Consider the following 12,609-nt stretch of genomic DNA (forward strand, 5'->3'; position numbering starts at 1 on the left):
TTTCAGAGACAGGGGAGGAGAAGCTGAGACAACTGACGAGGAGCAGACTGCCGTAAGACAACAGGAGAGGACTCCTGGGTGGGACCATGCGGTCGCAGGTCAGAGGTGATGTCAGAGGTGATGTCACAAGGAGCCCAGCCACTGAGATGAGCAGCGGATCGATGAAGGAGGGGTCAGATCAATCGGAAACCAATCACTGACCCCGGATGATGGCCTTTATGTTTTGCGACAGGTTTCGGACGCTTTCCGACCATCAAAGAACATAAAAAGAATGTTTTAGAGAGAAAGCTTCAGTTCTTGGCAATATTCGTTTTTCAGCAACCTGGCCAGGTCGGATCTGTGAGTGAAATTGCACGTGGACTCTGTTCTCGAGAACATTACCATGCATGGTGTATTTCAGATTGCATTTGTAAAACATTAGGTTGCAATTGATTGCATCAGTTTGCATTGTTTACCTTCGTGGTTGCAGTTGTATCTGCTATCTTTTTATTAAATTACTATTTTTGACTTTTAATTGGATCCAGTTCGTTTTTGATTAGACTCCGTTGCTGGAAGTCAGCAGCGGCGAAGGTTTGCAGCCTTCCTCCTCTCGTGAAGTTCCAGCCTCGACAATATCCACATTTTTTTAAAATACAAGCAAATAAATGTTGTAGTAGCTTGAACGTTTTTTTTCCTCAAATTTTAAGTAAGACATTAAGAAAATATATTTGTATTTGTGGGGAATGCCCCAGTATTTTAATAGATTCTTTTAGGACAATAAAGTGAAAAGAGAGCTCATATATTACTGTTCAATTAGAAAATATCCATCTATTAATAGTAAAGAAAAAAATTAAGTCTGTTGACTTTCTTCCAAAAACTATTGTAACATCTTTGGATAACTTTCTACTACACATGTATAATGTGAACACATTTCCTAGAATGTTTCTCCCAGTTATGTATGTATTTTTCTTTACAATGTTCCCTTTTTCCTGTTATGATAAATAAGGAACGCTTTTACTTTCATTTCAGAGATCACGGACGTTACCAAGCTGGAGTTTATCTCCGAACAGTATAACTAATTCACCATTGGCCCTTTAGCATACCCCGCTGTTCTGGGATCAGCAGTGGCTTTTAACACCTACAGTGCGCATCTTAAACAGAGCTGTCTGAATAACACCGTCCGAAAATTATTTTCGATACGAAAAACTGTCTAAACGTTAGGAAACAAGAAGAGAAGCTTGAAATTGTAAGCAGTGTCATTTTCATCCGGGGTTGATTTAAAAAAAATAAAAAATAATTTAAAATAATTTACAACTTTCACTGCGAAAAAACGTTTGCTAGATCATAACTAACATTATTATTTCAGGAGATAAAACATTGCAATGCAATTTCGCCACATTTCCATTAAATAAACGTTAACGTTACTCCAACCCTGCTTGCCTTTGTGGACCAGCTTGCTCGGTTAACACCGTTACGATGCAGACGTTGTTGCATCGGATGTCTGTGCTCAAACATCATGGCTTGATAAATATAAAAATATTCTTTCATTACAGACTACTCAGATAACAGCATTATTCGGGTCCTCGGGACAGGTTGTCAAGCTAACGTGCTGACCTTCCCTGACTTTAGGCTGATCAGTAGGATGAATCGAGCCGCTAAATAAAATGTATTTTATGTAGAAATCACTGTACTAGCTGGTTTCAACTCGAAATGACCTAACCTTAGTACAATTAAAACTAGCATGGTATTCTCATGCCACGGTTAGCTAGCTTGCTACAAGCGCGGTATAACATTCCCTGTTGAATATACACGGGCCAGTTGGACGAATTGAGCTTCTTCCAAAAATCAAAAAAATATCTACTAATATAATACATATCTAAATGTGTTAAATACACATCTCCAACCATATTAGAACAATTTGATAATGCTTGTACTTACCACAAAGGCGGATGTCAGTGGAGAAAGAAGAGAAAGTGCGCGAATGATGTCCAGTCTTTTTATACAGGTCCCTAGTGGTTGCTTTTTTTTTTTTACCTTTATTTAAAACTTTTATACAGCCAGTTTAAAACACTTTTTTTTATTGTGTAGGTTTATAGGAGAGAGACAATTTTGAGGGATAACTTGCATGTTATCCCTCAAAATGACATACATGTAATGTAATTTAATTTATTTCTTACATTATGTAATAAAACTATAATAACAATAATGTAAGAATCAGGACCAGGTAGCTTAAGAAACATAAAAAGGAAGTTGCATCCTTGTGAGACTTTTTTCAAACAATATAATAAATAGTTGAGATTAGTGTATGATAAGATAGAAAAATAAGTTAAAATATGTTCAAGATGGTGTGATAATGGTGAAGTAATAGAGTAAGTACTCTGGAGTGCAATAAAAGACCTGTACAGATATGGATATTTACAAAAAGCTTTAGATCAAAATACATGTTTAAATGTGCAGATATATATCAGAGTGAAGAATAGCAGCTAATAATATATATGGGGCTGGTTAAATATATTGCAGTTTAATATGTGTCAAACACGTCACATTTCTACCACCAGCCCTCCGGTGGTAGAAATGCCCAGGCCCGGCGCCTGGACCCAACAAAGACCATCGCCAAAGACCATAGACCAAAGACCATCGTCAAAGACCATATTCCATCTGTGCTTATCAAAGACTGTTGTTGTCTGTCCAGAGGACAGGAATGGACACTGTGCTTAGGGACCTGCCTTTCTTGTTTGTCTACTCAGCTGACCTATACACCAGCATTGATTTCTCAGGCATACGTCACTCTATCAAAGCCGCTGACATGTTGCGATATGATTTGGGAGAGTTTAGGCCTTCGTCTGCATCATTTCAAATCAATAAAAGTGCTTTTTAGGTGAAAAAAAAGGCGAACCTGAAAATGTTCAATTTGAGCTGTGTAACATTCATCCAGCATTTACCAGTAACATATACAATATGTACATATGTTAACAAAGCTCATATTTATTTGTGTTATTATGCCATTTAAATTATTCAAATAGACCTTGTAGTTAGAGATTTACACTCTCTTGAGTATGGGTATGACATTTTCGAGCAGAGGTCTCAAAATAGGCTTAGGGTTTAAGAGGTTAACTCTGTTCTCCTCACTTTTGGAATCATGGCTACACCTCTACACGTTCAGCCTTTATGTACCAGGTGAGGATCAAATTTCAAGAATGTCTCACAGTGGGCCCGCCCCAACTCTAGTGTTCACCAAAGGATAAAAAAAGAAAGAAAAGGAAACCTCATACGTCTTTCTGAACCCAGAGGTCAGAACCGAAGCAGATTTGCTTTCCAAATGGAGTCTCAGACCACATCAGGGAAGGTTTACCTCCAACCACGCAAAGCTGGAAAAGTGAGTACATAACCTGAACATGAACGTTGCTGTTTCTTAGTAGCAGTGATCATTTATGAGCCTGATAGGGCATAGGATTGAATAGACAGCCTTGTTTTCTAGCAGTTTTAGATAATAATAGATAATGATTGCTTTGTTATGATTACAGAAATAAAAATGTAATATTAACCTAATATGAACATTGCCAGACTACTGACTTTACGCTACAGTGAATAAGTAAATAGAAGCAAACATACAACAAAATTATAATATATGATCTTGTCCTGGGTTCATTCACATTCCACAGTTAGCTGAGAGAATGAATTGTGAGTTCTCAGGCTTTCTGTGTGTTGCTCAAACGAGACTCCAGAGCAGGAATCCAAATTAACAAGTTGAAACACAGCACAGTTTCAACACTACACATTCCTGTGCAGCACTGAAAGCTGCATGCTCCTGCTTTTCAGTATGACTGCAGAGGCCATTTGATTGAATCTCTAGACTTTAATCTTAAACTCAACTATCACAACTCGAACCTGAAACTGATATAGAAATACAAAGTGCCCATAATAAATCACTGTTAACCTGCTGTATATGTTCAGAGTTTAATGCATAACATGAAACATGAGGTACTTTGAGTAATGATATATAATATGCAGTCCTGTAACATTTGTTCCTTAACAGCCCTGTAAACTTCACAAACAAGCCACGCACTCCCTCTTTTGAAGGAAGGACTGGGTCAGAGGTAACGTGGTGGTTGGCCCTCACAATCTGACTAATGTTTACCTTCTGTGTCATATGAGGGAGGGTTAAAACTGACAAGCCCATTCACAGGAAAAAGGTTTAGGTTGGTGCATATGCGTAGGAGAAAAAAATGGCTTCATGTAGAGGAGTAGAAAAGTATGTAATCCATCATATATTTGAACTACTATATGTGATGTAGATTTATTTACATGCTAGTGACAAGGTTACGCTCGATTGTAGCCAGTGTTATGCTGACCTGTCATAATGAAGCTTGCAATATTTTAACCCTATTTCTATAAGCACAGGCGGAGCCCTCTACTGGACTCTATAGGTCCTCCAATCACAAGCACGCATTTGCTCACTGAAAATCTGCATAAGCGTAACCGGCCAATCAGGACGTGCCTAACCAAATACACCCTCTTCAGCCAGCGGTGTAGGAGCCACAGGGCCCACCTGGTAGAGGGCACCGCCTGTGCTTATAGAAATAGGCTAACAATATTGTAACTTTCCTTCCAACTCACACAGTCATAGCACCGTACTGGACTCTATGGGCACTGCAACATAACATCCACCCATTAACACTGATCCTGACCGACCAAAGGTTACTGGCCACAGCCCACCTACTTCTTTATAACCTAGGGCACCACAGCAGAGAAGTAGGGACACCCAGCCAACCCAGGTTGTACGTCCTGGAGCATGTAGGTGTATAATGTCCTGAAGGGGGGACTCAGGTGCAACGCAATGGACACACACCCCATCCTCTAAACCAGGGGTGTCAAACTCAAGGCCGGATCTGGCCCGCCACGTCATTTTATGTGGCCCACGAATCCGCCAGCAAAAAAAAAGTTAGACTTGATAATAAAAATATCCCCATAGTTGAAATTATGAGATAGGAAATCTAAATTATGAGATACTTAAACACAACAGTCATAGAGCAGCTCTTTGGCTGGTTACTGTACATTTGACATAAATGTATTGTGAGTACATTAAAGACTACTTTAAACGTGGCTTTACAACACATGAAATACTTCACGTGGGATTGTGCAAACGCACCCTTGAAAGGATTTTAAGCTTTGAACAAAGTTATTGTAATAACTTGTTTGATGATATTTTAATATGTGATATTTGTTATTTTCTTTAAAAGTTTGATCTTTGATAGAGTAATGTGGGTTTCTTAACCCTAAATTAAAATAATTTAATTTATAATAACAGAAATGTGCATAAATATATTTTTTACACTTGAATAAACAATAATCAAATGCAGAGACAGTTATTTACCAATATGTTAGGAGTAGTTACATTTACACAGTCTTACATTTACAACCGGCCCTTTGAGGGTGACCATGATGCTGATGTGGCCCAGAGTGAAAATGAGTTTGACACCCCTGCTCTAAACCAATCCTGGGTCGTTCTCTTACTGAGGTCAGTGCAAGCAGCTGCGCTCCAGAGGCTCAAAGGGACCCTTCACTAGGGAGGGCCATAGCAGTCAGTGGGTATTGCGTCAGTTGGCAAACAGATCTACTTCTGCTTTTCCAGACACGACTTCCTAAACAGGGTAGCAGACCGACCTCCTTCATGCCAGTTGATGAAGGCCACCAGCTTGCAATTGTCGGTCCTCACCAACACGTGCCTCAGGGGCCTGAAATGTTCGAGGACTAAGAACAATGTAGCTCGAGGGGATTGATGTGTCTTTCCTCCATTGGGGCCACACATGTAACAGGTACTGGATCTCTGCTGAGATAAGATGTCTCCGTGCGTCCCTGCACATTGAGAAATGTGGCCGGGCTGTAAAAACTATGGCAGAGGCGGCATCTACTTGGGTGTAAGCAATTTGGCTGGTTACACTTATGCAAATTTTCAGAGGGTGAATGTGTGCTCTCGCTTGGAGGGGAGTATTGCACATGGAGTCCAGTAGAGAGTGGAGTGAGTAAGAATGAACATTACCGTTCTCTGTCATTAACCATCTCTCGGTCTCTCTTCTCAGAAATGGAAGCCAGTGTGGTTGTCTCTGTTTCCCCCCAGTAGTGGTGGAGTGGCTCGACTGGAAATTCAGAATATGGGAGGTAGTTACCTTTTCTACTTCAATCACTATTTGTCCCACTACGGTGAATGAAAGTTCCAGGACATCAGAACTTAGGTTTAATTTTTTACCAGTTATGATAACTTGGTGAGTACAAAGTCTTTTTTTTAGTTAACTGAGATCTAATGATACTGCTAAACACACCACACACAAGCAATCAAATGATCAGAAGGGGGCGTAAAGGGGGACACCATTGATTTTACACATGAAGTTCATTTTACTCATCATGGTGGTAATATTCAGCCTGTGAAAACTGTGGTATAATATCTTCTGCTCTAGAGGAGCTTTCTAAAAGTGTACAAAATATTAATAAATAACTCTGGCAATGATTTTTAGGGAAAACTTGTCACAAACTGAGGCATGGCATTTAAAAGATTTGGGCTTTCGGCAGAAGAAGTCTAATAAAGTATCCTATTGAGCTGCATTGTGGGAAATGAAGCATCAGGAATTTTTGGAGCATGACACATACTAGGGACTAAATTCTGGATATCTCAGTGTGTACTGCATCAACATTTTTAGTTATGCGTGTCTTGCAAGTCTCCCAAATATATGAAGGTGCAATGCTAAATTCGCTGGAGAACCCCTTCAAACAAGCCAACAGTGTAGCCAGATGATCTAAACTTCTTGGGATACTAGTTTGAAGGTAAAACTGAAAACTGGCACATCTGAAAAATAATAATGTAATGATCCCTCATTACATGGGGAAAATTGTTAGTGTAGTAGATCAAAGTTAAGGCAGCAAGTTGGTCTGTATATCATGATAGATGTTGAAAACCAACAGTTTGATAATTTTACTGTTCGTCTTTGTGTTTCTTTTCTAAAACATGTATGCCCGCATGTTTTTTGACATAAAAATGCTTCCGTATACAGTATGGGACGGTATATGAGCCCCATCAGCTTAAACATTGCTAACCTACTTTTAAACATTATTAAAAGATACAGCCCAACTACAACAACTTAAAGGTAGAATATTTGACTGTTTGTAAACACACGGCATTCAAAATTGGACACTCCTCCTTGGCTCGAGGAGCAAGCAAGAGAGAGAAAGCGATTGTCCAGCGAGTTACAAAGTGAATGGAGAGAAGGAGTTGCGTACGTTAGAACAAAGCAGTGTAAAGCAGTTCTTTGATTGTGTTACGGTGGTTACATTTTAAAGCACAAATTAACACAACCACACTTCTGAACAACCCTTTCGGGAAAATGCCGGATTTTGAATGAATGCTGTCAAAGGGCATGCTTCTACCTGACGGCTGTGCTCGTATGCCAGGGTAAACGGACACACAGCCACTCTGAGTGAGTGAGTGAGAGACTCACCTGTCAAATACGGCCGCTTTGTATCTGACGGAGCTAAAGTGGGCCTTGTGCCCATAGATATAATGCTTGTGACGAGACAAGAGACGAGGGGTTAAATCCAGCAGGGTAGGCAGTGAGACGGGAAAAGGACAAGCCGACCGGGCGGGTAGACAATACAAGAATCTGGCAAGGAGTGACTGAGGGACAGGAGCTTATGAAGGGGGAAGAACAGGTGAGAAGAGTTGTGCTGATGAGGGGGAAGTGCTTGATTACAGATCAGCGGCAGGTGAAGGGAATTAGGCTGAGGGAGTGACTGACAGGTAGAGTGGAGTAACACAGACACACAGAGGCAAAGCCTAATCGTGACAAGCTGGGGTTACACTCCCCATGGGGCCAAAAGGCTCTTTGCTGATGCCAAGAAGGTTCCTGAACATTTCCTCACTTGCCTAGTCCCTTCCCCACAGGGATGCATGGAGAGACGCAAGGAAACCATGCAATGAGAGAGGAAACGAGGAAATATGTTTTTAGAGAAATGAGACGTCCTTTCCTCTGAAGCGTCACGTGAAGCGACGTCTGTTTCTGATGACAGTGGCGGTGGATCACAGCTGGATGCAATTAACCTATATATTTTAACCAAATAGTGAATTGGAAAACAAAGCAAATATAAAACTTGAGAGTGATACACCTGAGTTTAATGTGTGATCTGATTCAGTGATGTTGAGATACATCAGATCAGTCCGATCAGCTGCATCGTCCAATCAAATAACTGATAAACAATGAGGGGCGCATGACGGATGTTAAAAGACTTCCATGAAGGCTTCTCCTGTGTCCTTGCTCATGGCTCCTTAGAAATCCCTCCTAGCTCCTCGCTCCTCAGAGTACCAATGAGAGCTTTGGGACGGCCGTCAAGATGGCGGAGCAGAACAAATTTGGGTTGAAGCGAGGAGCGAGGAAATGACCAGGGACTTGAGATGTACCCAATCTTTGTGCAGTCTTAGAGGATATTTTCTACGCTCAAAATCAAATCCCCAGCAAATTGTGTGTGACTGTTGTAGGTAAGTTTGATGAATGTTATGAAACAAATACCGTCCAGGTGAATAAATAATTAATTCTGCATTTCTTTTTCTTTTGTTTAATCAATGTCCTCATTCTGTGGGGATTTATTTTAGGTTATGTGTTTGGTTTCCTCAATGAATAATCTTAATATAGCACTGCTGTTCTTCCATTATGGTGGCGGTGCTGGAGGTGATCATGTGACTGGGGTCAGGAGACACTACCAGCCTCATGTGGACAGGAAGCTGAAGGTGGTTCGACTGTCTGAGCTGATCAGTGTCCTCAGACTCCCCCCAAACGCGGAGGCCTGCCCTATGGTCAGCCTTTCTGGTTGTTTATCATGTTTCATGTATAAGTGATAGTTAAATAAATACTACAAGCTACTATCTGTGCTGTTTGCAGGAGAACATGTCAGCATTTTGTGTGGAGACTCAGGACAGAACAATGGTGTTTGCTGCACTCAAAGAGGACTGTGTTGAGTGGGTGGAAAAACTGTGTCGCAGCACGTTTCAGGTGAGGGGGAAACCGCAATAACATCAATTGTGTTAATTGTTAGTACCTTGATAATTGTTACTTCAGGCCATTAGTATGCAGCATATTTTGTAGCTGGTATATAAATCAGTCTGTATACAATGCCTGGTCTACAGTCATTTCTTTTCTTTTGTAATTTTTGCCTTCATTTGTCAGTTTTAGACACAGGGGAAGAGAGAGGGGTGTGACATGCTACAAGGTTCCAAGGCTGAAATAAACCCGAAACAAACGCACGTGCTGTAACCACTCTGCTACGAAGCTGCTCTAGACTTTCTTTTCTAAAGGATTTTACAACTGTGTGCTTCTCTCTCTCTCTCTCTCTCTCTCTCTCTCTCTCTCTCTCTCTCTCTCAGAGAAGCGTTGGCTCAGACTCCAATCAGCTTCGAATGGAGGACAACCAGATATATGCTTCAGCAGATGAAGGTAAATAATCTGTTCCTACACCTTTGTCTGTTTTTTTATATTTCTGCTCCCATCCTTTCACCAGCTGTCATTACATTACATTACAGTCATTTTGCAGACGCTTTCATCATTTTCATAAGTGTATTCAACATCGGTATTCAAGAGAACTACTAGTCACCAGAAGTCATAAGTGCATCTCCTTTGCTAAACAAGCATCTAAGAGCATAAACCAGAGCAAACGTACAGTGCAGAAACAAACACATACAATAAGTGCAACGAGCTAACACGAATACAATAAGTGCTAAGTGGAAGGCTCAGGGTACCTTCTGTTATTGTAATACTTATCTTTTTATCCTTTGAACTCTTGTTGTCCAGTTGTGAAGAGATTAGATTTTTTAATGTGTTGTATGAAACAGAAAAGTAGCCAGGCTGAACAACATACAGCAAATACAGCAATCTGCTGTACATGGTAGAACGTCTTGTTCTGGATCAATTTCTGTAACTCCTAAACTTTATACTTTTGAGCATGTTCTTACTGAGAGTGCCATGTACCATGTGTTGTACCCTGTGATATGTTTGTGTTCTCACCAAATGCATTGTGTGTATGCATTGCTGCCCCCTCATAGTTGACTAATAGGTCGCTCTCTTAGTAGACTAAGATTTCTTTAAATGCTTTTTCATTCTGAATGTTGTATTTCCAAGAAACATATGAGCAAATCTCTGGTTAACACAAGATTTAAAGTGGTGCTTTTGTGTGATTCTTTGTGAAGAAACTCCATTTTACAGGTCTGTCCATTAAATCAACTATTATAGTATTCGACTCAGAATTTATTTTGGCGAGGACTGCCCTAGTTCATCCTTGAGGCCTAATAAATGTGTTGCATGTATTTACATCCTCGTAAAATATTTGCAGTCTTCTTCTTCCCTGCCTTTGTTGGCGCAATGCTACCAACAAGAGGAATGGCATTAAGCCGGCAGTTTATCTTCTTAAGATAGAAACTAGACCCACTCCTTAAACAATAGCTCAATGGCACAGCTAGTGACCAGAAAGTCCACAGGGCGTTTCTTAGAAATGGATGTTGTCACTCTATTTAATAGTATGTTTACTTTACGGAATCAAACAGTGATTGGCTTTATCAAACTACAAGTGGTTGTAATGTCAACAAATATTCTCTTCATCCTCAGACTTCTGGGTGACGGTTCAGAGGACGGATGCAGCGACGCGGTGCGGCCTGAAGGGGACATACTGGCTGCAGGTGGGGCGAGAGGCACTGCTGCTGAGAGAAACGCAGAAGAAGAACATTGTTAACGAATGGTCGTACGAACTGCTGAGACGATATGGAAAAGATAAGGTAAGGTTTTCAATATCAATAACATTCCCAACTTCCCATTTACCCGCTCATAAGGTATCAATTAAAACGGAATTATACACTTTCACACAGGTAGGAATCATGACTGGGCTGTTTTGGATTGCTTTTCATTCTTAGTTGGTCACATGAACATACTTGTGTGCCTTTTTGTTTTTTCTTACCAGCTGGCCATCACCATTGAAGCAGGTAGACGCTGTGACTCTGGTCCTGGAACATTTACCTTTGAGACACAGCAGGCTGAGAAAATATTCTCCCTCATTCAGAGTACCATCAATCGAAAGACTTCAACTGTTACTTTAGGCAACCAAAACCAAGAAGGTGAGAAAGTTCCCGTAGCAAAAATACGGGCTCATTCCCCCCTCCCTAAAATACCAGATGTGACCAGTATGGCTGTCAATCTGGAGCATGTGCACTCTTTACAAAAGAGTGCACATGCTCAAGAAGCATCAGTTGGTTCGTCAGAGAGTGTATCAGTGCAGCCAGCTCCTATCACCCTCATGCCTCTTCCACTGGTCCCCACACATGGCAGCCACTCTGGAGGTCATCTTGGTGGCCAATCAGAAGCTGTGTATGCTGACCCAGCTGATTGCATCCAATCTGTACCAAAAGCCCAACCGACCATGGCTCTGTATGTAGACCCTGCAAGTTTTCTCCCACTCAAACCCCCCAGCTCAGGAGAAACCATCCCTCCCCCTACTAACCCTTGGGCTCCACATCCCTGTGTCACAACCGATCACCCAGATCCAGTCTACTCGGAGGTCTATGACAAAATCAGTCAAGTCCAGAATAAACAAACTGAAATTCAGAGCAAAGGAAAAATTGAGTGTTTTGCAGATGATGACCCCATTTATACTGAGCCCATGGCCAAGAAGGATGAAGTTTCTCCTAAAAATGAAAGCAAACCGGACCCATTTGCCCATCTTTATGCCCAAGTTTGTAAAACAACATCAACATTAAGTCTTTCTTCATCCTTTAACACTATCCCCTCCTGCTCTTCATCCTCTTCCTCGCTTACTGCCAGTATGAGCACAACAAAGGCCACAGACCTGTCTCTTGATGATGTAATCTACGAAAACCTGGGCATCATTTAATTTTGTTGACATATTTTGGTACAGTGACTGCTAGAGACATTGAGTTCATTGAGAAACACTCTGCCTGCAGTAGTAAGGACTCCTCCCGTATGTGTATATCTGTATACAAACTAGTATTTATTATTTCTAAAAGGTACAAATAGGGCTGTGTGACTGGCTATTCAAAAAATAAGCTAGTTGCATCAAACACATTATAGTGGGCTCCCTAAACTAACCTTTCCTAGTGAGTCACTTTTTAAGCACTGCACTCCGACTGATACATAATAGTATTTTTGTTATGCTATAACACTGACAATATATTAAACTGTTAAAGACTTGTTTGTTAGTTAGTTTATGATGTTGTTATGTTATGATGATGGTATGATTAATATGTGTATAGTGCTGTATAACCTGTGAAGATAAAAACTTGTATTTTTCACAGTGTTGAGAGTTGTGCTTTCTAAGTCCAGTCCTCTTTCCTCCTTTCTTTCTCAGCGACATCATTTGTACCACTAACACATACTGCAACGCATCCTCATACAACAGCTCTCATATCTTACAAAAAGTGACTGAGTATGATTGAAACAAGACTATGTAAATGAAAAAAAAACATTCCATTTGTCATAAGCAATGAAATGATGGTCAATTTAATACACTTTGGAGTTTTTGCTGCTACAGCCTCACTTAGTCTGGCATGACCAGTAGCTTATCATGGCTAGTGTTAGCTAATGTTTG

General features: G+C 40.6%; 1 protein-coding gene across 1 annotated transcript; it reads left to right on the forward strand.

Moving 5' to 3' along the window:
• Positions 1-3,229: 3,229 nt before the first annotated feature.
• On the forward strand, positions 3,230-12,284 carry dok1a (docking protein 1a). The gene is made up of 7 exons (XM_079159520.1): positions 3,230-3,355; positions 6,060-6,138; positions 8,694-8,818; positions 8,904-9,014; positions 9,386-9,455; positions 10,620-10,786; positions 10,969-12,284. The coding sequence occupies exons 1-7, from the start codon at positions 3,299-3,301 to the stop codon at positions 11,893-11,895; spliced, it is 1,536 nt and encodes a 511-aa protein (XP_079015646.1). The 5' UTR covers positions 3,230-3,298; the 3' UTR covers positions 11,896-12,284.
• The last annotated feature ends 325 nt before the right edge of the window (positions 12,285-12,609 follow it).

Source organism: Pholis gunnellus (genome assembly GCF_910591455.1).
Source record: "Pholis gunnellus genome assembly, chromosome: 5".
NCBI lineage: Eukaryota > Metazoa > Chordata > Actinopteri > Perciformes > Pholidae > Pholis > Pholis gunnellus.

Bases quoted from the DNA above. Each gene is read 5' to 3' on its own strand.
- dok1a (XM_079159520.1), top strand. From the start codon at position 3,299: ATGGAGTCTCAGACCACATCAGGGAAGGTTTACCTCCAACCACGCAAA. The intron at 9,015-9,385 runs GTGAGGGGGAAA...TCTCTCTCTCAG, and splicing joins TGTGTCGCAGCACGTTTCAG to AGAAGCGTTGGCTCAGACTC. The intron at 10,787-10,968 runs GTAAGGTTTTCA...TTTTCTTACCAG, and splicing joins GACGATATGGAAAAGATAAG to CTGGCCATCACCATTGAAGC.